The sequence below is a fragment of the Peromyscus leucopus genome, chromosome 9 (assembly GCF_004664715.2).
Source record: "Peromyscus leucopus breed LL Stock chromosome 9, UCI_PerLeu_2.1, whole genome shotgun sequence".
NCBI classification, from domain to species: Eukaryota; Metazoa; Chordata; class Mammalia; order Rodentia; family Cricetidae; genus Peromyscus; species Peromyscus leucopus.
Window position 1 is genome coordinate 106,453,175 of NC_051070.1, and position 24,156 is coordinate 106,477,330.

Here is a 24,156-nt window from a genome sequence, read left to right on the forward strand (position 1 = left end):
AAACATGTCTGTCCTTTCCTCTGCCTCTCGGTGACTCCAATTACCTGTGTACTAGACATCATGGAGGTTCTCTCACAGCTCACTGATGAGATGTTTGTACCAAGAACATGTTTCTCCACAGACTTACTTTTGGGTAGTGTTGCAGCAGAATAAATGCCCCCTCCCTCTCTAAGGCACTGCCATCCTGGTTTCTGGAACCCAGGCGTAGGTTAGGTTATATCACAGAAGAGTTGTAATTTTGTCAGTGGAATCAAAATTGCTAGCTGGCCCAGTGCAGTCATAGCGGGCTTCCAAAGCAAACGAGAACCAGATACAAAATGGGTACAGAGTTCCAAAAATGACGCACTCAAAAAGACCCGACCCATCACCATGGCTCCGAAGATACAGGAAGGTCAGGAGCTGAGGAACCCGGGCGGCATCTAGGAGAGGGTGAGAAGCTGGCTTCTCCCCTATAACCTCCCCGAAGTGCTCAGCCCTGTGACCCCTTGACTTAAACCAGACCTGTAACCTCCAGAACCGCGGACATCACACAGACAGAGCTGTTATTTCAGCCACTGACTCCGTGGTGACTTGTCACGGCACCAGTAGAAAACGACTACAGAGGCTGGCATGGCGGCACACACCTGTAATCCCAGCACTCTGGAGGCTGAGGCAGGAGGTTGACAGGTGTGAAGCTGGTCTGGGCTACAAATTTTCAGGCTAGTGAGAGCCTGTCCCCCCCAAACAAACAAAGCCCCCAAAATAAGAGCAAACACCCGTAGTTTTACTGCTTCGAGCTCGCCAACCTTCCGCCTTCCCTGTTTATCTCATGTGAGCTATCTTTTCAATCCACACATTGAAGGCTTGCTCTCGGGAAACATGACTTGGGCTTTCAGCATCATTATGGCTTTTATGCATCTCTCACGTCTCAAGTGAGCCCTTAGGACACACTGGATTCAGCTCTCACAAAACTGTTTTAATTATGTGTCATTTCTGCTGTCGTCGGCTGTCTGACTTGTCCTCTCATTCTGGCCCTTCCTTTCCTGCCGGTCGCATCCCTGATGTTTTTGAGTAGGTGCCAGGCACCATGGCTTTTCATTGGCTGCTGGGAACTTTATATTCCTATAAAGACTCTTGAACCTTCCTCTGAGATGAAGTTAGGTTCACGGCAGGAGTTTCCTGGGTGGAACTCGAGGGCTCAGGGCAGAGCCCGGGGTTCCCCTGTGGAGGGAAAAGCCCTCTGTGTGTCCCACTCAGTGTCCCATGTCTGCATGGCTTTCCAGGCCGCCAGGTGGGAACAGGCACCATTCCGTCCTGTGCGAGGGTGGACACAACCACCTCAAATCCTTCTCTCCCCAGTCTTGGGTGGTTTCCTCGGATGCATGTGGTGACAGGTCCACAGTGAGTCTTCCGTGGATGCTTGGTCTCCCTGCGGCCCTTTCCTCTTCTCACACTCTACCCTGCAAGCTCTCGTGCTTTGATCTCCCAGACCCCCAGCTGTGCTGTCTCTACCCGTGGAGGCCAGTGGCCTCCATCTGTGGGTCCCTTTCCTGTATCACAGCCTGGAAACTTCCTTAAGGTGGTCAACTATGGCACACTCAGGGCTCACTCTGTTTCTCAACTCCTGGTGCAGAGGCCCTTCATTAGCTAATGCCCGACCTATGGACAACACGGCTTCAAATGCACATGTGTTGGGGCAAAGTTGTTTCCACAGCTAGTAAGTTGATCCCTCTTGCTTCACGGTGTTCAGAAGTGACAGTCGCATCCCTGTGTCTAAGCGACCCATTACGCGTAACACACATAGGAGGTATTAACATTCCCAGTCACACACAGCCCTCATTGACACCACAGGAAGGAATATTACTAAGAGCGTTTCACACACGCAGAAACCAGGGCTCACAGAGAAGTTAGATACTGGACACATGAGTGAACAAGGAGAGGGTCAAATGCAAGCACAGGTTCATTCACCCGTGTGGGGTTTCTTCTCAGTACAAAACCTTTGTAGTAATGGAGTGGAGGGCAAGGAGGATCAGATGGCTGTCGGAACCAACGTCAGGGTCTTTCATCACCCAACTGCTCATGCCTACCTGTTCTCTGTACTTGGGAAAGATGAACACTAGATTTAAAGAAAAAAACGTGGCAGCGAGTGTTTCAGGAATAAATGCATCCTGGAAGATGACAGTCTACAGCTGTTGTTCCTGCTCCTTTCCTCTTATTTCTAAACATTTGTATTACATTTTAAAAATCCTTGTTTTCTTTCATTCTATGAGTGTTTTTGCTTGCATGTATGTATGTGCCCCGTGTGCCTGCAGAGTCCAGAGGCCAGCAGAGGGTGCCTGATCCCCTGGATTTGGAATTATGATGGTCACTGTCCAGGGTAGTTTTAAGTCAACTTGACATAAGCTATAGTCATCTAGAAAGAGGAACTGCAGTTGACAACATGCCTCCATCCAGATTGCCTGGAGGGCATTTTCTTAAGAAATGATTGATATGGGATGGCTCATGATGGTGGGGTGTGCCAACCCCTAGGCAGGTGGTCCTGAGCTACATAAAACAAAACAAACATATAAAAAAAACAGGCTAAGCAAGCCATGAGCAGAAAGCCAGTAAGCTGTGTTCCCCTGTGGCCTCTGCTTCAGGTCCTGCCTCCAGGTTTCCGCTTTTGAGTTCCTGCCCTGACTTCCCTCAGTGATAGACTATGATCACGACGTGTGTCAACCAGTAAATAAACCCTTTCCCCCTCAAGTTGCTTCTTGTCATGGTGTTTTATCACAACAATAGTAACCGTAAGACAATTGTAAACCGCCATGTGGGTGTTGGACTGGAACCTGGGTCCTCCACAAGAACTGCAAACGCTCTCAAACACTGAGCCATCTTTCAAGCCCCTTTATTGTGTTATTATATTATTATTTATTTGTGTGTGTATATATTCACACATGCACAAGTATGCTCATGTGGGGTCAAAGGACAACTTGTGAGATTCAGTTCTTCCACCACGTGGGTTCTGGGGATTGAACTCAGACTATCAGACTTGGGGGCAAATGCTTGTCCCCCGGACGAGCTGAGCCACGCCCCTGCCCTCCTCGTCTTTTTAAGCCAGTTTCTGTGGTCACTGTGCTGCTTCCTCTCTACCACGCATCAACCCTCAGCTCTACGGCTGGAGCACGTGGACTTAATCCCCAAAGCATCCAAGTCCCACAGCTTTGGGGCAGAGAAAGCCAAGGCGCCTATCTTCTTCGGAGGATGAGATGGAGTATCAGCTTGGTTTAGCACCTAGACCAGCTAGCAAACCCGCATTTTATTACCACACTCAGATAAATACCAGGAGAGCGGAGTCAGTCCCAACACCAACGGCATTCGGGGACGGATGGTTCTTTCAGGGGAGGGGGTCTGTTTTGTGCACAGTAAGTAGGATGTTTAAAGTGAACCTCTACCCACTAGACTAGCAGCAACCTCTCCTGCTCTGTGAAGCTGTGACACAACCAACACCTCCACACATTGCCCGACGCTCCCTGGGGGGCAAAACCGCCTGGTGTTGGAAACCACTGATAGAGATCTATCAGATCTGTAATGTCTGCGGGTCTGACTGTTTAATTCCACGGCCATGTGATACTGCACAGGCCTAATGTGGCATGTCCATAAGAGACCCCCACTGTTCTATCAAACCTGGATCCATTTAGTGTCAGGCAGCCAAGGTAGAGAGCTGGGAGGTGGGGGTGGGACCTTCTCTCCTTGCCCTTACATACACTCACATTCTCCTTGGAGGGGACTCACTGGCCTCATGCAAGGCTTTTAACGCTGGCTATATGTTAATGACTTCCGAACTCACCACCATCCCGCCCTTGACGTGGCTTAGCCACGCTCTTGGCTGGGGGCAACTCCAACTTTCAGTTACTCAGGTTGAAAACAGACACACCCTCCTTTCTTAGTCTCACATCTCCTATCTTGCCAGTAAGTCCTATTTGCTCATCTTTCAAAAGACGTTCAGAACTGGATCACTGTTCACTGTCCACCTGGTTGAGATCACAATCATCTCTCAACGGGAGGACTGGCATCGTGTCCGGGCAGCTCTCTTCTGACTCCTTAAATCTGTTCCCAGTGCAGAAGCCACGGGGACCCAGCTAAGACTGAAAGCAGCCCGACACCTTGCTCGGTCCTCCCAGGAGCATGCATGCCAGCCATGGCTTTGCTGCCATCCTCAGGGCCTGCTTCCCACTCCTGCCCTTTTGTCCCTGGCTGCTTCCGCTCTGCATGTGGCATGGTTTGCATCTGCTCATTTCCTGCCCAGTGCCCAGAAGGCTTCCAGTCACCGGCCTGGTTTGCCCCTCACTTCATTCGTCTCTCTTTGAATGGCACCTTCTGGAATCTTTCCTGACCTCGCATCTCCAACCACACCCACGCTCCTAGCCAGCCGTCACTGCGCCACAGCATCCAGGACATTCAAGCACACAGAATATGTTGACACGAGAAACTTATGCTGTTCATCAGCCCACCTTCACTTTGTCTGTATCTTGTAGCACTTAAGCACTGGGGAGAGCCTGGCATAGAGAGGGAACACACAGAACTCACAGAAGACAAAAGATGAACAACCATAGACGAGATAAGGTGACTGAAATGCTCACAGCACCCACAGCAGGCAGACAGGCAACCCAGCGGAGGCACCCATACAGAATCCCCAGCCTTAGCTGCCCATCCTGCCAGTCTGCACCCGGCTGAACTTGCCTGTGGGTCTTCCCCACTTCGTTACTCTTTACTGGCTTGGAGGCAGCAAATATCACTTGCCCTGCAAGGGTGAGTCTCCAGGTTCCCAGGCTGCTGTCCTCACAGCGGACCTAGGATTCTGGTTGTTCACTTACCCCTGGTCAGGCGCCTGTTCCTCTTCAGATACTTGGTGGGGCAGAAAGGCATGGTGAGGTGAGTGAGGAGCCGGTGAGAAAAGGATGGATGACCGGACACAGCTGAGCCCGGGGCGGCAGCAGGCACACACACATCCAGCAGCAGCGGAGCTGGAGCGGAGCCGGCCGGGAAGCCGGCTGCTTCTGTCTAGCTGCAGAGCGGTATACGCTGTGGGAACTAAGCTAGGGTCTTTTGTCTCTCGTGAGGAACTTCTGCATTTGCAGGACCTGAAAGCTGGGAATGTCCAGGGTGGGGATCCCCGTGGGCCCTCCCCAGAGCACACAAGCTGCTGGGGTGAGATGGAGGGAGGCACTGTGGAAATCACAAAGCAGGCCGGTCTGCATCTGGATCCCTGTCCTGCAGTCTAACCCTGAGCCAACTAAGTTCCTGACTCTGGTCAGCTGTGGGGCCAGCATCCATCACCGTTGTACCAGCACAGGGACGTGGGCTAGGAGCAGGGCTCCGAGCTGAGGGCTGCTGTCCCCGGCAGTTCGTGCAGACCAATGAGGATGGGGTAGAAGGTGGACATGCACAGAATTTACTGCACACCCAGGGGCCGCTACTGACTTCATAACTCTGTTTCCTTTTAGGTTTTTGTTTGCTATTTTCTTTTGGTTTGGTTTCTCTTAGTTTTTTTGAGAAAGGATCTCATTAATGTCGTTTATCTAGACTAGCCTTGAACTCACTAAGTGGTCCAGGCTGGCTTCAAACTTGCCATCCTCCCACCTAAGCCTCCCACCTCAGGCTGTTTCTTTCTCTTTGTAAGCAAAATGTGGCCAATGACTGGGCCGACCTCTTAGAGTTCAGGTGAAGACTCTAAACAATGCTTAAAAGATGTCCTCCTTCCCTCTGAGGTGGACATCCTGTCCCTTTCTCACAAACAAGAAAGCCACAGGGACAGGAAAGCTCCACCTCTGGGAAGGGCAGAGCCAGGACTCGAACTTAACTGGATTCTTCCCAAGAAAGAAGTCACCGAGCTGGTGATGTTTCCTGCATCCCTGGGGCAAAGGAAGCAGGAGACGGCTGACTGGTCCAGCCTTGCCTGCCTCCCTCCAGCATCATTCTCTCTCCCAGGACATGGGTCAGGGTTATCAGTGCTGTGTGAAGCATCATGACCAAAAGCAAGTTGGGGAGGAAAGGGTTTCTTCTGCTTCCCCTTCAGGACAGGAACTCAAGCAGGGCAGGAACCTGGAGGCAGGAGCTGATGCAGAGGCCATGGAAGGGTGCTTCTTACCGGCTTGCTCAGCCTGCTTGCTTATAGAACCCAGAACCAACCAGCCCAGGAATGGCCCCACCCTTTCCTCCCATCATCCCATCAATCACTAGTTAAGAAAATGCCCTAGAGGCTTGCCTGCAGCCCCAGCTTACAGAAGAATCTTCTTAATTGAGGTTCCCTCCTCTCAGGTAACTTTAGCTTGGGTCAAGTTGGCAAAAACTATCCAGCACAGCCTGTGGCATTGGGCAGCCCCACGGAAAATTCCCGAACCACTGTGGCAGGAAAGCAGGCACCAGTCTTTGGTGAGAACTGGGACATGGCAAGAAGCCATGTACTTTGCCCACTTCCTTATGGCATCACCCACCTCTTCAGAACCAGCTCTGGAGGGGTGTGGCCCCTCTGACCCCTCTCCTCCACCTGCCTGTTTACTCCTCAACCATTCTGCCTTCCTCTCCTTCCCCTCAGGGCGTCCCTGCAGGACGGCCTCTTGTTCAAGAGTTGCCCTCCTGCAAACTACAGCATGCTCCTTTCTACAGAGTTTACTCCATTGGAAAGTGGCCACAGCTTTGTTCATGTGGTTATTGCAAGTCTGCCAAAGGACTGTCCATCTTCGGAAAGCAGACATAGTCCTACTCTCTTTGGTTGAGTGAGTACACCGTGGGTCCTCCCCACCCGAGGGGATCAGGCCCCGTGACCCTCCATGGACACCAGACTGTGAATCCTCAAGCTCCCCTTATAAAATGACCCAGCATTTGCAAACAACTTGCACACATCCTCTCTAGACTACTGCAGCACCAAATCCATGGCAACGCTCTGAAAGTAGCTGTCATTTAGGGGTGGCTGTGGTGATATATTGTGTCCCCAATAAATTGTGTCCCCTAATAAAACTTATCTGAGGGTCAAAGAAAAGAACAGCCACTAGATTTAGACATAGAGGCCAGAAAATGGTGGCACATGCCTTTAATACTACTGCTTGGGAGGCAGAGATCCATCTGGATCTCTGTGAATTCAAGGCCACACTGGAAACAGCCAGGCATGGTGACACACGCCTTTAATCCCAGGAAGTGATGGCAGGAAGCAGAAAGGTATATAAGGCATGAGGACCAGGAACTAGAGGCTTTTTAAGCTTTTAGGTTTTTAGCAGCAGTTCAGCTGAGATCCATTCCAGTGAGGACTCAGACGCTTTCAGTCTGAAGATTCATGGAAACAGCATCCGATGAGGAGTTGTTGAGATGAGGTTGGCTGTGGCTTGTTCTGCTTCTCTGATCTTTCAGAATTCACCCCAATAGCTGGCACCGGGTTTTCTGTTTGTTTGTTTTTATTAATAAGACCTTTTAAAATTCGTGTTACAGGTGGCTGTCCATGTTCTAATCAGGACCCATCTTTCCAGGGAATATTTCAACCTACAGTTGTTTGAACCCAGAGGTAGGGAACCTGCAGATGACTCAATGTTGCTTAACTACATCATGTACATACATCCAACAACCCAGGGTGGTGAAGCTGCTCAAGGGGCATGGGGTGGTCCACAGAGAGAGGAGCAGGCCGCCACCTGCCGGAGAGGGTGACTTGCTACCAGGAAGTCTGCTTACTTCTGCAAGGGCAGCAGGACACAGGGGCTTATGCCCAGGAGCAAGGGGGGAGAGACATCTCTCCAGAGACTGTAAAGGGTCTCCATGTGTTAAGGAAGACTTGCTCTTCCTTGTGAAAGGCCCTAGCTAGTATGCTTGGCCTGGGGAAGCTGGCCAGTCATGCTCTTGTAAAGGCCATTGTGCTCCCAGGAACCTCCCGCCCATCAACAAGGCAATCTCATTCCTTCAGGTATCTCCCTGGGGATTTCCTTGGGGCTGAGGGGACATTTGCCTGGGCAAGAAATCTGCAAGTGGCCTTGCCCTGGGTGGCCCCCTTGAGAGAGTGGCTGTGACCTTTCTACTCGGGTAATTACAGAAGTGATACAGGGACCTGGCTCAGTGGAACTCTCTGAAATATAAGTCACACCTTCCCTACCCGGTGGGAGCTCCTGACATAGCTTGGACTCTAATCCTGACTTCAGCATAGATCTTCTTTGAACTGAGACCATCTTCACAGCCCCAATCTCAACTTGCCCATCTCACCCCATGTCTGCCTGTGTCTGAGGTATTCCACGGACTTCCAGCCTCGGCTCAGTTCAAGACCTTTTTCTGACATACAGGCCCGCTTCCATCTGCTCACCTGGTCAACCCCTGCTCATTCAAGACCCAGATCAAGTAGCTCCCCTTCTCCTTCAGCTTCCTTTAAATTTCCTCTGCACCCACCCCATCCTCACCCCTTTAAAAGTTTTTTTCTCTTTTCTGTGTTATGGGTGTTTTGCTTACCTGCATGTCTGTGTACCAGCTGCATGGTGCATGCAGTACCTGTGGAAGCCAGAAGAGGGCATCAGAGACCCCGGGCACTAGCGTTAGAATTGTGAGACACCATGAAGGTGCTGGGACTCAAACCCAGACCCTCTGGAAGAGCAGGGCCAGCCCTCCTGCCCTTCCTTTTTTCTTTACTTGTAGTTACTGGAGTGCTAGTGTATGACAGACATTGTGTCATGTGCTGGGGACAGAAACTGATGTCAGCCTCAGAGAGATTAGCCAGGCCCCTAAGGGCTGCGGTTGCCATGACAACCACACCACCAAGCCACCAACCTGCTCATGATGCATTCTCTGCTCAGTCATTCTACAAGCATGCTGCCGTTATCCCCAGTGCCCAAGAGTGAGTTTCCCAGGCCCAGGGGGCAAGCAAGCTCTGAGTCCCCTCTTCAGGCTAATGCTGCCACAGGCCCTCTCGGATGCCTCTGGGTTTCTGGGATTGGATTGGACAGTTACCCTAATCCTCTCCATACATTTAGAGTGCCTTGCTGAATGTGGGTGCCCAGGAAGGCATTAAAGAAGAATTCACAACCACTTTCTATTGCAACCAAGAAAGACACCCCTGCCCCCATCGTTCACCTTGATCTGAGGCCCCCATGTCAAAGCTGAGCAAGTACCCATGTGGAAGCTGTCCCAAGGAGGCGTGCCGAAGGGAGAGGCCACAGGTCACTGCTGTGGTGTCCTCAGCACTGTCCTGTCAGCAATGGGACAGTCATCAACCACCAAGGGTGGTCCTGAAGTTCTGACTGCCCCTCTCTGGAAAGCAGGCCCAGTCAGAGATGCCAGGGTAGAGCTCAGGGCAGTCTGCAGGGCAGGCCTGAGTCATACAGCAAGTGAGGCTCCCTCTCACAGGACTGAGGAAAGGGGTACACAGGGTTCAGGTGGGGAACACTGCTTCTCAAGTGGAGGAGGTCCAGAAACACCACCGCCAGGAAAGAGGCCCTAAGCTGAGAAAGAGGCTGGTAGTTCCCGCGGCAGCGGCTGAAGTGGTTACATCATCACCTGCAGCCAGGTGCCTCTCCACGGCCATCTATGTGACATGCACACCCCTTAAAAGTGTCACAGTTCCCCCTCTCTTGCTTCTTTTGCTCCCTTCTTGCTCTCTTGCTCTCTTGTCTGTTCTGTCTGTCTGTCTGTCTCCCTGCCTCTCTCATGTCCCCACTCTCCGAGACGACCTTTCATTCTTTTGCTCTCCCCCTTCCCCAACAAACCCCGTGCACGAACTCTGTTCTCTTTGTGGCACACCTCGGCAGGGCCACCCCAGGTACCCACTTCGCTGCATTTCTACCCTTCCAGGTAGAAACATAGCGGTCGCCTTTCTTGGACAGGTCTGGTGAGGCAGGGAGATCTGACAGAAATACTCCAGATCCTCTGAACTTAGAGGGTGGGTGAGGAGGGGGCTGGGGGCTGGGAGGTGGGGAGGGCACTGTGTAGGTACCCAGGGTAGAAGGGCAGGGTGGTGGCTTTTCTTCATTGGGTCACAGAGCCTGCCCAGGAACTAGGGGTATCTGGGGGGGGGGATGATGCGGAAGCAGCCTGGGAGTCCTGACCAGCGTGGGCAGAGGGGAACTCCAGGCCTGGGTACCGTAAAGCCTACAGAGGCGGAAGGGTCCTGTTAGGGAGAAGAGGGGTCCCAGGCCTCGCTGGGCCCTGCGTATTTTGTCTCTAGAAACTTCATGGGAGAGTAAATAAAAACCACTCGAATTGTAGGCATCAAACACTTACAAATTCTGGAAGTGCCTCCTCGCCCTGTGCCCTTCATTGACCCCAACAATGGGCACACGCCAGGCAGCTTAATAGCCATTGTCCCCAATCTAACCCTACCCACAAGCCTGCCTGGGACTCCTGTGTCCTTCCCACAGTGGTCTAGCCTCAGGTTCTGATGCTGGCACTCATCACCCTAAGGAACCGAAGCCAGACCCCGATGTATCGGGTACCACCTGCGTCTGCTCAGTTTTATCCCTGGGGCTGATGTATGCCTTCGTGGCACTATTTGAGACCCATTGTCCAGAGAGAGGGACCTTACCCTAGAGCTGGGGATACAAAAAACTGACAAGACCCCATGTGGAGTCTTCAGCAAGCCATCAATGATAAACAAGCCGGCTGCAGACAGAGAAGTTGCTTAAGAAGCCAAATTAATGGTAGGCAGCAGACAAGGGCTCTTTAGTCCCCAGCGGGAAGGGGCAGGACCAAAGGACTCAAGTTCCACCCCTGCCCCGGCCTTTCTGATGGTGATAGAGCTGACTCCCAGCACAGACCCCAGCCAAATCCCACAATACTAGAACTTGGACTCCTGGGGGAAGAGACCTGGCTGGCCCAGCCAGTTTTTTTTTCCCCCAGAAAACCTGGGGTGGGGGAGGGGAATCGCAGACTAAATCACATGCACCTGACTTCGGCCTCCTCTTCCAGACCAAGGTGGAGAGAAAGTGGGTCAAGAGGGCTGCAGGGGAGAGGCTGAAACACACTTAAAGGCCTGTAGGAAGTTCAGCTGGCTGGAGACGAGGGTCCGTGGACACAGCTCCGGGGGACAGTGACATGCCACACGGCAGAGACGTGTGCATCCCACCTCCCACAGCTGTGAGGACCCTGGGGCTTTACCTGGCATATTTCCCACACTTTATTTTGAAGCCAAATAGTTCTGTTTCTGTATTTTTACAGCCTACCTCCTGCCTGGAGGCCAGATACACAAGACAAGTAAGAAGTCTTTTTGCTAGTGCCAGCATGTAAGTTAAACACGTCTACTACCTGGTACCATTCCCTAGAGCAACTCCAGAAAGCAGCCATTCACCTTGCAGGCTAAGTGAATATAGCGCCCTCTACAGGCAACCATTTACACTGTAGGTTATATGAATGGGGCGTGCCTAGATGGTCTCACAGTCAAGCTTATAGATAATCTTGAGGATGGCCTTATTTCTACTGAAGGAAACTGCCTACGCTGTCCCAACAGCAGACCTATCTGACTGAGTCCAGTGGTGAGGCTTCAGCAAGGCTCACAGGATTGAGAGCAAAACTCCATCCTTCCGGTCCTCCATTCCTCCTCAGGCCCAGCCACAGGCCTTGGGAAATGTCCCCAAGGCTTTCTATCATCTTAGCCAGCCTCAGTTTGAGGACCATGAATAGCGGGGCCACTCAGTTACCACCTGTCCCTCTGTGAACAGACATCACAGCAACACCGTATTATCCAGAAGTGGCTTCCTCCAACTATATTCATCTGCTGTTGGGGACAGAGGAGCAGTGAATGGGAGGGAAAAAAAATAAATAAATAAATAAACCAGGCAATGTGCCAGTCCAGGGAGCTCCAGGGTGCACTTCCTCTCATGTCACAAACTCTCCTGATGGGCCAGCTTTACTAGCTCCCTGGGACATGCTGGATTAGACCAGATCATTAGAAACGGACTGAGTGTGCTTAGGAAGCAACATGAGGACTGGAGTTCGGATCCCCGGAACCCACATAAGAGCTGGATGAGCATGGTGAACCCCTACAAGCCCAAGACTTGGAAGGCAGAGGCCTGAGATCCCCAGGGTAAGCTGGCTAGCTACACTAGCCAGGGTTAGAGCGCGCACACACACACACACACACACACACACACACACACACACTGTCACCAAGGGAAGAAAGAAGGGCCCAGAACTCAGAAAGGTACACCACTGTACACCACTACCAACAGACACCTACTGTTCGGAGAGTGCAGAGTACTGAGTCTCCCTCCCCAAAGGCCTTGATGTGCCCGATCTTCTCTCACAGTGGCCACTAGGAGTGACCTTCTGCATATCCTCATTCAGGACAGTCACCTCGTGGGTCTGGCTGTCCTAAAGACACCAAGATGACATGTGGTCCAGCTGAGGGTGGGGCCTCAAGTGGGGTGAGAGAAGACGGAAGGATGTACAGACTTTACCAGTCACTTAAGGCTAGGACAGGCCAGGGACAGGCCTTTCAGCTAGACACAGTCATCACAAGGCTCATGGCATCCCCATGGCTGCCCTGAACCGGCATCAGGGAGCCCACCGTTAGTGACGGGGACATGGCAGCAGAGACATGTGGCATGTAAGCAGTGTGGACCTGCCTGTTTTAAAGGGTGCCTGCTTCCCAGGGACACCTGCTCTCTAGGTGGGGGTGGGAGGCAAAGGGTAGGACTCCTGTTCACGTGGATGTGGGCTTTCTTTGTTGAGAATCCCCAAACCATCTTGTTATCTAACTCTGGCTGCTCCTGTCCCATCAGAGAGCACTGTCAGGCAGGGTGTCTCCTCAGGTGGCCCTGTGTGTGTCCACACCCCAACACTAGCCAGGGAGGGCCCCTGGGCTTCCTGACTAGCCATTACTGGGGGATGAGTTGAGCCCACCAAAGACAAGAGCACTCAAGAACTCCGTGGTGGTCTTGGCTGGCATGGCTGCCTTTGAGTCCCGTTTGCTGATCCTTTTCTGCCAGAGAGAGGCTCGCTTGCCACCCTGCATATCCTGCAGGTTCTTGTCCTCTGGGGACCTAAACCAGCTCCTTCAGGACTGGTTTTCTGTACAACTCGGTATCCCCCTGGAAGGGACAAAAACATCCAGTAACCTTCCGCACGGGTGGACACATGGCCTGGGGCTCCAGCCTTAATGTGTCTAGCAGGGTCTTGCAGGAGTGCGGGAGGCCCCACTCGGCAGCTGGAAGAGGACAGACTTGGAGCCTGAGTCATGTGGGAGTGTCCAGCACATGGTCCATTTGCATAGAAAGGCTCTACCCAGGAGCTCCGCTCAGCTTGTGTCAGCCCAAGATCCACCAGTAGTGTGCCTGGCAATGGTGGGCACCTGTTTGCGAGTTCCTAATGGGGAAGTCTCGTCACTGCCCATAATAAGCACAAGTATTCTGGAAAATGCTGGTGGGGATACTAACTGCCTGTCCAATGATGAAACTGAGCACCGGCAATCATGAGGAGCCAGGAACCGGGGCAGGACCTTTGAGGCTGGATGCTAAAGGCTTTGAACTCCTGAGTCCCTGTAACTTGTACCGGCTGCATGTTAGGCCTGACGTCAGTCAGGGCTGAGCATGAGGACATGGATAAAGTGTCTTCTGAGAACACCAAGGGAAGCTAGTATTCCTCCTAGAGGGAGCTACATGCCACCCCGTGGCTCCCTCAGCCATGGGTTTTGCCCAGGACACACTCCAGGCCAGGCTCCCTCAGTGGACCCTAGGGCCTGGCTGGCCTCAGAGCACCCAGGATGGGGGGTGTGCGCCCTGGTGGAGGTCCTGATGGATGCCGGCACAGGGGCGCTTTGTCCCGGCCTCCACTGTTCATACAAGGCAGACGCTCTGTGAATGGCACTGTTGTGGTATTTTAAGAAGATTCTACAAATAGCGCTCCCTCAGAATGGGCTTCAGAGCCCAGCTCATGAATGTCCCCCACCAGGGCAGCCGCCGGGAGCTTCAGCCGGACAATAGGGCCTCACAGGGAGTAGGCGGATGCCGGGTGACCCCAGCCACACTGCCCAGTCCCCCCAGTGGCTGCCCAGGAGTTTATTGGGAGGTGTGGCTCCCTGTCTGGGTGACATCCCTTCAGCACCACCTCTCCGGATCTCCAGGGATTTCCAGGCTCGGAAGCTGTCCTGTGGGTCACGGGGGAGGGGTGCTGGAGGGAAGAGTGTCTGGAGACTTCCTCAGACACCGCTTTATTAGGTAGCCAGAGAAACCTCAAAGACCCACTGTCCGGGCAGACAAGGGCTATTAAACTGCCATCTTTGCAGAAGTTTGTTCTGGAGCTTTGGAGGGAGAGCAATGACCTGGATGCTAGAGGCCGGCAGAGGGAGGGAGAGAGGGTCACAGGTTGCATTCCTGAGGTTATCTGCAAGGCTGGGGGTTCAGTTAGTCACCTCTGGGAACCTCGCGAGTCTGGTCCCTCCACAGAGCCCTGCACAGCACTGGGAGGCTGAGGAAGGAGGTTCAGTGTGCGCTGAGGCACGGCCAGCACTCGGCAGATGGAGCCTCTCCCCTTCCCAGGTGAGACCATTCATCTCCCATGGTTGAAGCATGCCCCGAACATGCCTGAACTGCTGAGAACCGGCAGGCATCACGGGAATTCCTCGTGACACCATTGAGTTCACACACCTCGGGCTGTGGAGGTCCAGCGGGCAGGACACTGGGAGCTTGCAAGGGATGGTAAGGGCAGGCTTGGCCAGAGGCAAAGCGGAGACAGGGGCTAAGTCCTGCTTTGTCCTTTCAGATTTAGACAGAAGTCTGAAATAGGAACCACTCTCAAGGGGATGGAGAGATGACTTGGCGGTTAAAAGCCCTTGTTGCTCTTGCCTGGGTTCAATTCTCCTCTGCTCTCCCCGGGCACAAAGCACACATATGGTGCACATATAATACATACATACATACATACATACATACATACATACATACATACATACAGGCAAAACACCCATACACATAAAATAATAAAACAGACAATTTTCTAAGTTTAATTATTTTTAAAAATATCACTTAAGGAGGTGCCCTGTCAGTCACCACCCCAACTGCAAAGTATTCGAGGCCGGCCGGCCAGGGGTCAGGCACCACCTACTCTGAACCTATAGAAGTTCCACATTGGAGAGGCCGCTGTGACATCGCTGATGATAATCAAGGCTATCAAAGTCATACACAACGTGATGGAGCCCCTGACTAAAGGCACCGTATCCGCACAGCCCTGGTATGACACTGAGCTGAACACCTTGCACACCGCTGGTGCTGTGGTTCCCAGTGTTCACTGGATCACTGAGGGCCAGAAGCATAGCAGCCCATATATTCCCGACCAGCCGTCAGCCTGACCAGACTGGGGACCGGCTGCACCCGACATGGCACAGGGGACCATCCAAAGACAGACCCTGCAGGCCACAGACGGGCAGAGAGGAACCTGACTGCTGGAGACGCACGGGAGAAGTGGATGGCCTCTGTGTGACCTTCAGCTCCTTCCAAACCGGATACCGCCAGGGACACCCCAACCCAAACCCTGGTGCTTCAGGTTTCATTAGTAAAGGGCACATGATGCTCTTCTTGCCCATGCTCTAGGCCTCACCACTGTCTGCCAAAGCTTCAGTGACAGGTACACAGTGAGGAGACAAGCAGCTGGACGGGAGGGAGCCCCACATTTGGCGGGTCACTGGTGGGAAGCTGCACCTACTTCCTCATCTAAAGGGAAATTAATAACAGGCTTCAGGGGTTCGCAGGGAGTGAATCAATTCCTGCATATGAAGTGGCTAGGTCAGAGCCTGGCACACAGTGCTGTCTGTGTTACGAATGCTATCTTGTAAGTCAAGGTACGTCAGGTAAGACTCATTTCCATTACTGGGCAATTTCAAGGCACCAGCACCACAACGTATGCAGATGCTCATTCAGATCTTAGCGAACTTGGTGAGACTTCTGGGACCTCTGCTTACAAAAGCTCTCCTTCTTTGGCTCGGAGAGTTCTGCCCGGCCCACGGCTCCCTGCATGATCCTCCAGTGTTTCCCTACCTCCTTAGACCCAAGTCCTTGGGTTCTTACACCATTGACACCTGCAAGTAAAGCTTAAGTAAGAGGGACCAGGCCCTGCCCAGAGGAGACGAGGACTTGCTCACATACCTTGGTAGGAATTAGCTTCTTGAAAAGTCCCGTCCCCAAAGCACTGTCATAATCTGACCCGCTCTGAGTTCCCTAAAAATCCCCTTGACAGACCATTGCCATCATCTAACCTGACTCCTGGTTTCTCTACTTTCAGGGCGTTTGTTAAGAAGAATCAGAAGCACCCGGTGGTGGTGCCACAAACCTTTAATTGCAGCACTCAGGAGGCAGAGGCAGGTGGATCTCTCTACAGAGCAAGTTCCAGGCCAGCCAGGACTACACGGAGAAACCTTATCTCAAAAACTGAAGAGGAGGAGGAGGGAGGAGGAGGAGGTGAAGCAATTCCTTCACATTACAGCTGTGATACAAATCAGAGCAAACAACACTTAACCAAAGCTGAAAAAGAAGTTTTACGGTTTTTAAGTTTTAAGATCATCCAGGAAAAAGAAATATCCTCGGGGAACTCTGCATGTTCCTGGAGCTCTAGAAGACCATGTGTGTGCCCTTGCACAGGAAAGCCCCAGGAGGGCATCGCTGTCACATCTGACTTTGAGTCTCTTCCCAAGCAAGAAGCGGAGACTAAGGCAGAGTCACAAACTACTGAGAAATGCTTCTCACCTGGCAAAGGCTCAGGCGAGCGGTCTGAATACAGAGAACCTCGAAAGACGCAAAGAAAGCAACTCACACGTGGTCCTTAAGGAAGTTAACTGACACGTGGTCCTTAATGAATTTAACTGCTGTCTTTCACCGGAAACTAGCAAAACCTGGAAGAAGTGGGATTGTTTTCCAAAACACAGAAGCCGGGAAGCAATCAACCAAAAATTCTGTATCCAGCAAAACCATTCATGAAACGTGAGGGAGAAATGAAGGCCGACCCAGATGGACAAGGACTCCAAGTTCTCTGCCAGCAGATCTGTCCTTTATGAAATACTAATTTGAGACCTTTGTGAAGTAAGAAGACATTAGACGTTCACTCAACCCACATAAAGAAATAAAGAACACCTATATAACTAGATGTAAAAGACAGCTTAAATGTATATTTTTGTCTAAAACATAACTACACAAAGCATTGATTACAAAACTGTGGTAATTACAAAGACGTAATTAATACCACAATAAAGACACAGAGGACAGGAAGGGAGCAGAGATATACGGTGACAAAGAGTGTACGCCACTGAAGACAGTATTAATCAGAACTTTGAGATAACTAATGTAAAATGCTAGAAACATCACACCAGAAAGCGTCTGTTTAACAAAGAAAAAACCCAGTAATGTATAAATAGGATAAAACCACCACCAACACCAAAACAAGAGGTACAGAAAATAAATAGTATTTTTTATAAAAAATATAATAAATAAATAAATAAATAAAATTTTAAAAATAAATAAATAAAAATAAAACAACTTACATACCAGACCTTATCGGGGCTGGTAGTGGTTGCTTATATATTCAGGATTGCCATGAGTTCAAGGTCAACCTAGACTACACAATCCCAGGCCAGCCTAGGCTACAGCATGGGAATCCTGTTCTCCAAAAACAAACAAGCAAAATAACAAAGCTACCATAGTAGCAATTACATTCACTGTAAACAATGTGAAGATTGACTACTTAAACAAAAAAGCAAAGATAAGTGAATAGATCTTTTCACAAAATAAAAGAACATCAGAAAAAGCATCAGATCATCTCCTATACTACATGAAGAAATGAAAAACACTTATAGAATTGGGAATATAAGTCAGCAAACGTGTACTTAGCTCAGTCACCCAGAGCAATCAACTGGACCAAACACATCTATAGAATGCACCACCCAGCAATGGCAGACTACACGTTCCTCTCAAGTCAACATAGGATATACTCCGGAATACATAATAGACTAATTTATAAGCAAGCCTTAGACATTCTGAAGTGACTAAAAATATAAAAGTATGTTTACTGATTTATCAAATTAGAAATGAATAAAAAGGAAGTCTGGGGAATAGACAATGACGTGGGACTAGATAGAATTCTGAAAAACTCAGAGAAGCCACAGACATTTTGAAAAGCTTAAGAGCTGAGTGTGGTGGCATTTATCTGTGGTCCCAGCACCGAGGGGGCAGAGGCAGGAGGATTTTAACTTCCAGACTGGGATGTGTTGTGAGATTTTGTCTCAAACAAACGAAATCCAACAAAACAAAACAAAAACATTTGGAGGAGGAAACTGATAATACAGCATACCAAAATGTATGGATTGCAGTTGTGAACCTAGAAGACACAGTCCTAAATGTCTATGTGGGAAAAGAAGATCTCAGTAACTTAATCCTGCATATGAAGACACTGGACAAGGGCAAGCCAAACTCAAGTTGAACAAATGGGATGAAATTACAATGGAAATAAGTGAGGACTAGGGAGACAGTAGTGGAAACTAACACAAAGATGCTTCGTTTAAAGGATGTGGGGGGAGGGGGTTTGTTGGAGACATAGTTCCGCAGTTAAGAGCACTGGCTGCTCTTCCAGAGGACCTGGGTTCAATTCCCAGCACCCACATGGCAGCTTACAACTGTCAGCAACCCCAGTTCCAGAGGACCCAACACCCTCAGACAGATGTACATGCAGGCAAAACACCAATGCACATAAAATAAAAATAAACTTAAAAAAAATACAGTAAAAGATAGCCAGCCAGGCTTCACAGACTTTAGGTAGACGAGTCAGGACAAAGAAGACAGCTCAGGTCACTGCCGCAGGAATGAAAGTGTGGACATCACTACCGATCTTACAGAACAAAATTACCAGGCAATGATATGAACAGCTCACTGTCAATAAACTAGGTGACTTCGATGAAACAAAAATTCCTTGACAGACAAACGGCCCGAGAGAAACAAAAGGTAAACAAACCTTTAACCAATAATAAGTATTTCTGAAAAGAAAGCCATGGGACCACCTGGCTTTAATGATGAATTCTATCAAGCACATAAAGAAAAAATAGCACCAACTGTTCACAGACTTCAAAGAAATAGAAAAGAATGTACTTCTCAATTCCTTCTACATAGTCAGTATTCCTGAGATACTGAACACAGAGGTATCTCAAGAAAACTTCCAGCCAATATCCCTATTTAATGCAGACTTTAAAAAGTCTCAAAAACAAACAAACAAACAAAAACAAAAAAACCCACTAGAGTGTGGTGGCACACACTTTTAATCCCAGCACCAAAGCAGAATGCTGGGATTCAAGGCAGAGGCAGGCAGATCTCTGAGTTTGAGGCTACAAAATGAGTTACAGGACAGCCAAGGCTACACAGAAACCTTGACTCAAAATAACAAAAACAAACAAAAAACTCTCAAAAAAAGAAAAAACCAGCCAGGCGGTGGTGGCGCACGCCTTTAATCCCAGCACTCGGGAGGCAGAGCCAGGCGGATCTCTGTGAATTCGAGGCCAGCCTGGGCTGCCAAGTGAGCTCCAGGAAAGGTGCAAAGCTACACAGAGAAACCCTGTCTGGAAAAACCAAAAAAAGAAAGAAAGAAAAAAAAGAAAAGAAAAAACCATAGACTATCAAAATACAATCTAAATCATCCGATGAACGGATAAACAAAATGTAGTAGATTCATACTAAGGAATGTTATTTTGCTATAAAAAGGAATGAAGGAACTACATAAAACCAAAGTTCACAGGTGGCAGGAAAGTGGTTTAGTGATCAGAGGAGGGTGACAGGGTGAGGGACAGCTGTCTCAAGAACTAAGAGTGGCTGTCGATGGGCATGAAGTTTGTTCTGGGAGTACCGAAAATGTTTAAATTATGGTTACGGCCAGGCGATGCTGTGACCTCGCTGTAACTGTTGAGTTGTGGTGTACTTTAATGGACAGGTTCTACGGGATGGGAAAATAAAGGTGTTCAAGAGTTCAGTGAAGGGGTATACGGTGGAAGATCCCAACAAAACACATAAACTCCGGTGGATGGAGTTAGGGGTGCTATGGGGATTTATTTTGTGGGATTGAATCATTTGAAAGTTCCCTAGATTCCCAGAGGTGGCTCTCCTATCCTCGCAAGGATCCACAAACTACCAGGATAAGAAAGTGTATTTACAGGCAGTTCAGGACTCTGAAGGCATCTGGGAGGCTCTCAGTCCTAAAGGAGCATCAGGCCTCTTTAAGAAGGCTGACTCTTTTCTGGGACAAGACCCTCCACCCCTCACTAACGCGAAGGCCTGCAGAGCTGACCGACAGTGTGCTGCTTAAGTAGACCTGCTTTTAAGCATGGTCCAAGGAGGGCCACTGACCCAACCAATATCTTAGCACCCCCATTCCAGCCAGACTGCTGCCAGCTCCGTGTGAGGGCAAACAGCGGCACCAGGCCTGTTGCTGGCCATTGCTAGCAGCAGAGCAGGTCTGAGATCAAGCTGCCATGGGCCTGGGAGATCATCAGAGGCTGCTTATTTCTCTTTCTCGATGCACGCACTGAGGTTCTGAGTTGTAACCAGAAAAGGGAAGAGCTGAGAAAAATCACTGGGCTTTCTGGAGCCACTCGAGATGGTGCGCATGTCCAAAATGTAGCTGGCAATGAAGGGGTCGGGGAAGGGAGGGCTAGCCTGGCTAGGAAATGGAACTAAAGCTCTGCCCGAGGCCAGTTCCTGTTTTAAGAAACCCACAAGGCTGCTGCCTGGGACACTTGAATGGGGAAGAGGTGACTGACAGAGGACACTTCTCAGAAACACAGCGGGACCTGCACAAACCCTGAGCCAGGGGCGGGATGCTTGTGGGGCCTTGCCCTCTACCCAGTCACGGGGTGCTGACCTCCTGGCCATCATTCCCAGGCTCTGCTCCACCCACATCCTGTTCCACCGCCTCCGGAGCCGAGTTGAACACCAGCTGCCCCAGCCACTGGCCTCAGATGCCCATCCCTAGAGCTCACTGTTGGCAACGTGGGCTAGACTCTTCCAAACAATCTGCCACCGGGGGTTTGTTGTTGGGTGGCCAGACTGACACACGGGGGCCCTACCAGTGGGGAGCCAAAGTGTCACCCTGCCTGTCTACATTCTGCTTTCCAGTGCTGACAAAACACATAGGTACAGCGTCTTGACAGAGGTGACAAGAGGTGACCACTAGGGGCAGCCAATCAGACCAGCTCCACCCCTGAAGAATGAAGTGAAGGGGCCCTGCAGGCCAGGGGCTCAGAGGCAGCATTGGGTGCAGGCCACCTGCTGGGCTCGATCACTCTCTGCCTGGCTGAAGGCATACACAGCAGGGCATAGGATCAGAGAGGTTCAGGCCATGTGGTGGGCCAGGCTGGCCAGGCACTGGAGAGACATGTCACCAGACGAAGGAGCCAAGCCTTTTCCGTATACAAAGACGGCAAGGCAGGTCTGGGGAGGGACATGTGTGACTGCGTTTGTAAATGAGACAGTGCTTGGGCAGCAGACTAGAAGAGGCCTGGAATGGCCAGCCTGGAAGCCCTTGCAGCTGACAAGGAAGGTGGTCCGGGGAGCTGGACCACGGCGCCCAGCCTTCTTCCACTGTCGGAGGGGTAGGAAAGGCTCCAGCCGAGAGCTGAGCAGGGGCTGCACCTGCTGGTTGAGACAGACGCTGCAGAGGAGAGTTGGAGGCTGTGGGTCTGCATCCGCTCGGTCCTCAGGGTCCTGGAGAGACAGAACTCAGAAAGTAGGGGAAGCCACAGCGAACGGAGTGAAACAGGACCAAAGGGACAGTCACACAGACACAGATGAAAGGCTAGAAGGGTGCAGCCACCAGCGAGAGGGAGGACAGAAGGGCCTGAGGTCCTCAGGCGCTTGGAGCGCCAGAATAGCTCACTGGTCCAGCAAGGGTGGATGGAGGCTGCCATCGGCTGGCTGAACTCAGGGCAGCGGTGGTGTGGGGGTCAGGTGGGGGTAGAAGGAGGCAGGCAGGATGGATAGGCCCTGGGTGCCAGGACGGAAGACAGAATGATGGGGAGGTCCCACGGGGCACAAAGTGGACACATGACTGGAGTGGTGGTGGGCTGACGATACTTTCTGATGAGGGACTAGGCTTCTAAAGACAGAGGGAGGCGTGAGGAGAAGGAAGTGAGGGTTTCTGGAGGCGAGAAGAGCTTCTGACCAGTGGAAAGAGTGAGAAGCCAAAAGCCTCAGAGGGGGCAGGACATGAAGCAGAGGCAGGGTCGTAGCATCTGGGGCTCAGGGCCCTGCCCTCTGCTCTCTTGTTGCTTCCCAGTCTAGATTCAACTCGGACTTAATGCCAGGCTCAGGGGCATCTCCTTCTTCCAGCCCTCGGTCCTGGACAACCATTCAATACTGAGGAACTGGGTAAATATGCCCCATAGCCCTAGACACAGACGCATCTAGAAACACTCTTGGAACGACGTCAGACTGGTACCTTGGCCCTCCGCTTGGGCACACATGGCCTCTGCAGAACAGACCTGTTCTCATTTCTCTGGGAGTACCTGGGGCCCGGTCCTGCCTCTGCAGCAACCAGTCACACAGAGGACACCACCGCTGCCCTGAGTTCAGCCAGCCGATGGCCTCTGGACAAACTCCAGCACTGGGTTTTAAAGCCACACGGATGCCGCTGCTAAACCAGTCTCGGGCACTAGGGGAAGTTTTGAGGCTCTCTTTGCCAGATTCCATTCAGATTATTGGAATTTTTCTACTTCTTCAAATACACTTTCATACACAAACAATAAGCTAAAACGTTCTGTTGTAAAAATTTAGCTTCAGGAACATCCAGGAATGAAGTCAGCAAGATCAGCAGCTGCTTCAGCTGTTGGTCCAGTGAAATATCAGTAACTGAAGGGCCTGTCTGAGTGAAAGGAATTTGTTCGTGTGTGTGCGTGCATGCGTGCGTGCGTGCGTGCGTGCGTGCGTGCGTGCGTCTGTGTGTGTGTGTGTGTGTGTGTGTGTGGTGAGACAGGTTTCACTGTGTCGTCCAGACTGGCCTTGAATCTACAATAATTCTCCTGCCTCAGCTTCCCAAGTTCTAAGATCACAGGCTTAAGCCTCATGCCTGGTTTCTTCCTTTTTGTAATCTGTTCTAAAAACCAAATACACATCCACTTCAAGTTGAGAGTCTGAGTCTTCTCAGGTAACTAGCAAGCACACACAGCCTTGGAAACCAACTTGCTGAGTTACTGCTATGGCAACTGAGCTTAATATCTAAAGCAGAGATCCTTAAAGTGTATCCAGCGGTATGTGCACCAGGAGGTTCTGTGCAAAGCAGTTTCCCTGGACACAAGCCGAGAGGCCACAGTTCACCCAACACACTGCTGCACAAATGTGCCAAAGGCCCTGAGAGGGCCCGCCAGAAGAGACCTTCCAAACTTTGATAAATGGTGATGTGATCCCTCAGGTCATTTGACCACAGAACAGTCCACTTCTTTCATTGATTGCAGAATTCATTGCAACTAATGAGCCAATCTGCCCACCACTTACCCACCCAGTCCTGGCCACATACGTTCAAATGTGTTAAATGTATCAAGACCATATAAAAACATTTGGAGATTTTTACATTAAGAGGCCAAATAACGATCTGCCTTTCTTGAGCCGAGGACTCTAGCTGCATGGGTTTCCTCCTCCTGTGGGGACTGGCTGCAGCCCACTCTGGCATCACCAGGCTTCCCTCCAACCCTAAACTTAACCAGCCCTGCTTATTTCCATGAGCTGCAGAACCTTTGTGAAGGCATTCCACACTGGGTTCCTGCTTCCAGCCGCTGCTTGCCTCTTGTCAGAGGCAAGCAGGAGAACATTGCCAGGCCAGGCAAGCAGGAGAACATTGCCAGGCCAGGCTGCCCCTCACTTGGATGGGCATAGCCAAGCGTGGGGGGAGTGTCTTCTGCTCTAGATAAGTCGAGCAGCAGGAGATGCCCCGGGGTTCCTTCTAGGGTGCTTACTGAACACATGCTAGCCCTAAGCAAGTTTTTGCAGATCTACCCGTGTCCCCAGACAGATTCACACAAGCCTTGTTTACAGAGGAGGGCTCAGAAAAGACCAAAGCGACCTACCTAGGCCCCGCCCCCACAGAAGTCCTTGCCTTTGGACTCTGACCTGCCCGCAGAAAGCAGCTACAAGCCCCTCCCCCGGAATCCCATTGTTGCCTTGGCCGAATTGGCTCTCTGCCCGGGCCCCCAAGCATGGAGCCCCACAAGCAGCATTCTTTCAT

At 51.0% G+C, this 24,156-nt stretch overlaps 1 protein-coding gene across 7 annotated transcripts in view; it reads right to left on the minus strand.

Annotated features, from left to right (window-relative positions):
* The window catches only part of Arhgap22 (Rho GTPase activating protein 22), a 169,988-nt gene that overhangs the window by 37,675 nt on the left and 108,157 nt on the right, over positions 1 to 24,156 (minus strand). Inside the window, exon 1 of one of the 7 annotated variants that reach the window (XM_037208718.1) lies at positions 4,836 to 5,044. The exons of the other annotated variants lie outside the window; for them this stretch is intronic. Within the exon in view, the coding sequence (XP_037064613.1) occupies positions 4,836 to 4,887 (52 nt within the window). The 5' untranslated portion in view covers positions 4,888 to 5,044. Of the gene's footprint in view, positions 1 to 4,835; positions 5,045 to 24,156 lie in introns of those variants that run through there. 7 annotated transcript variants of the gene reach the window in all.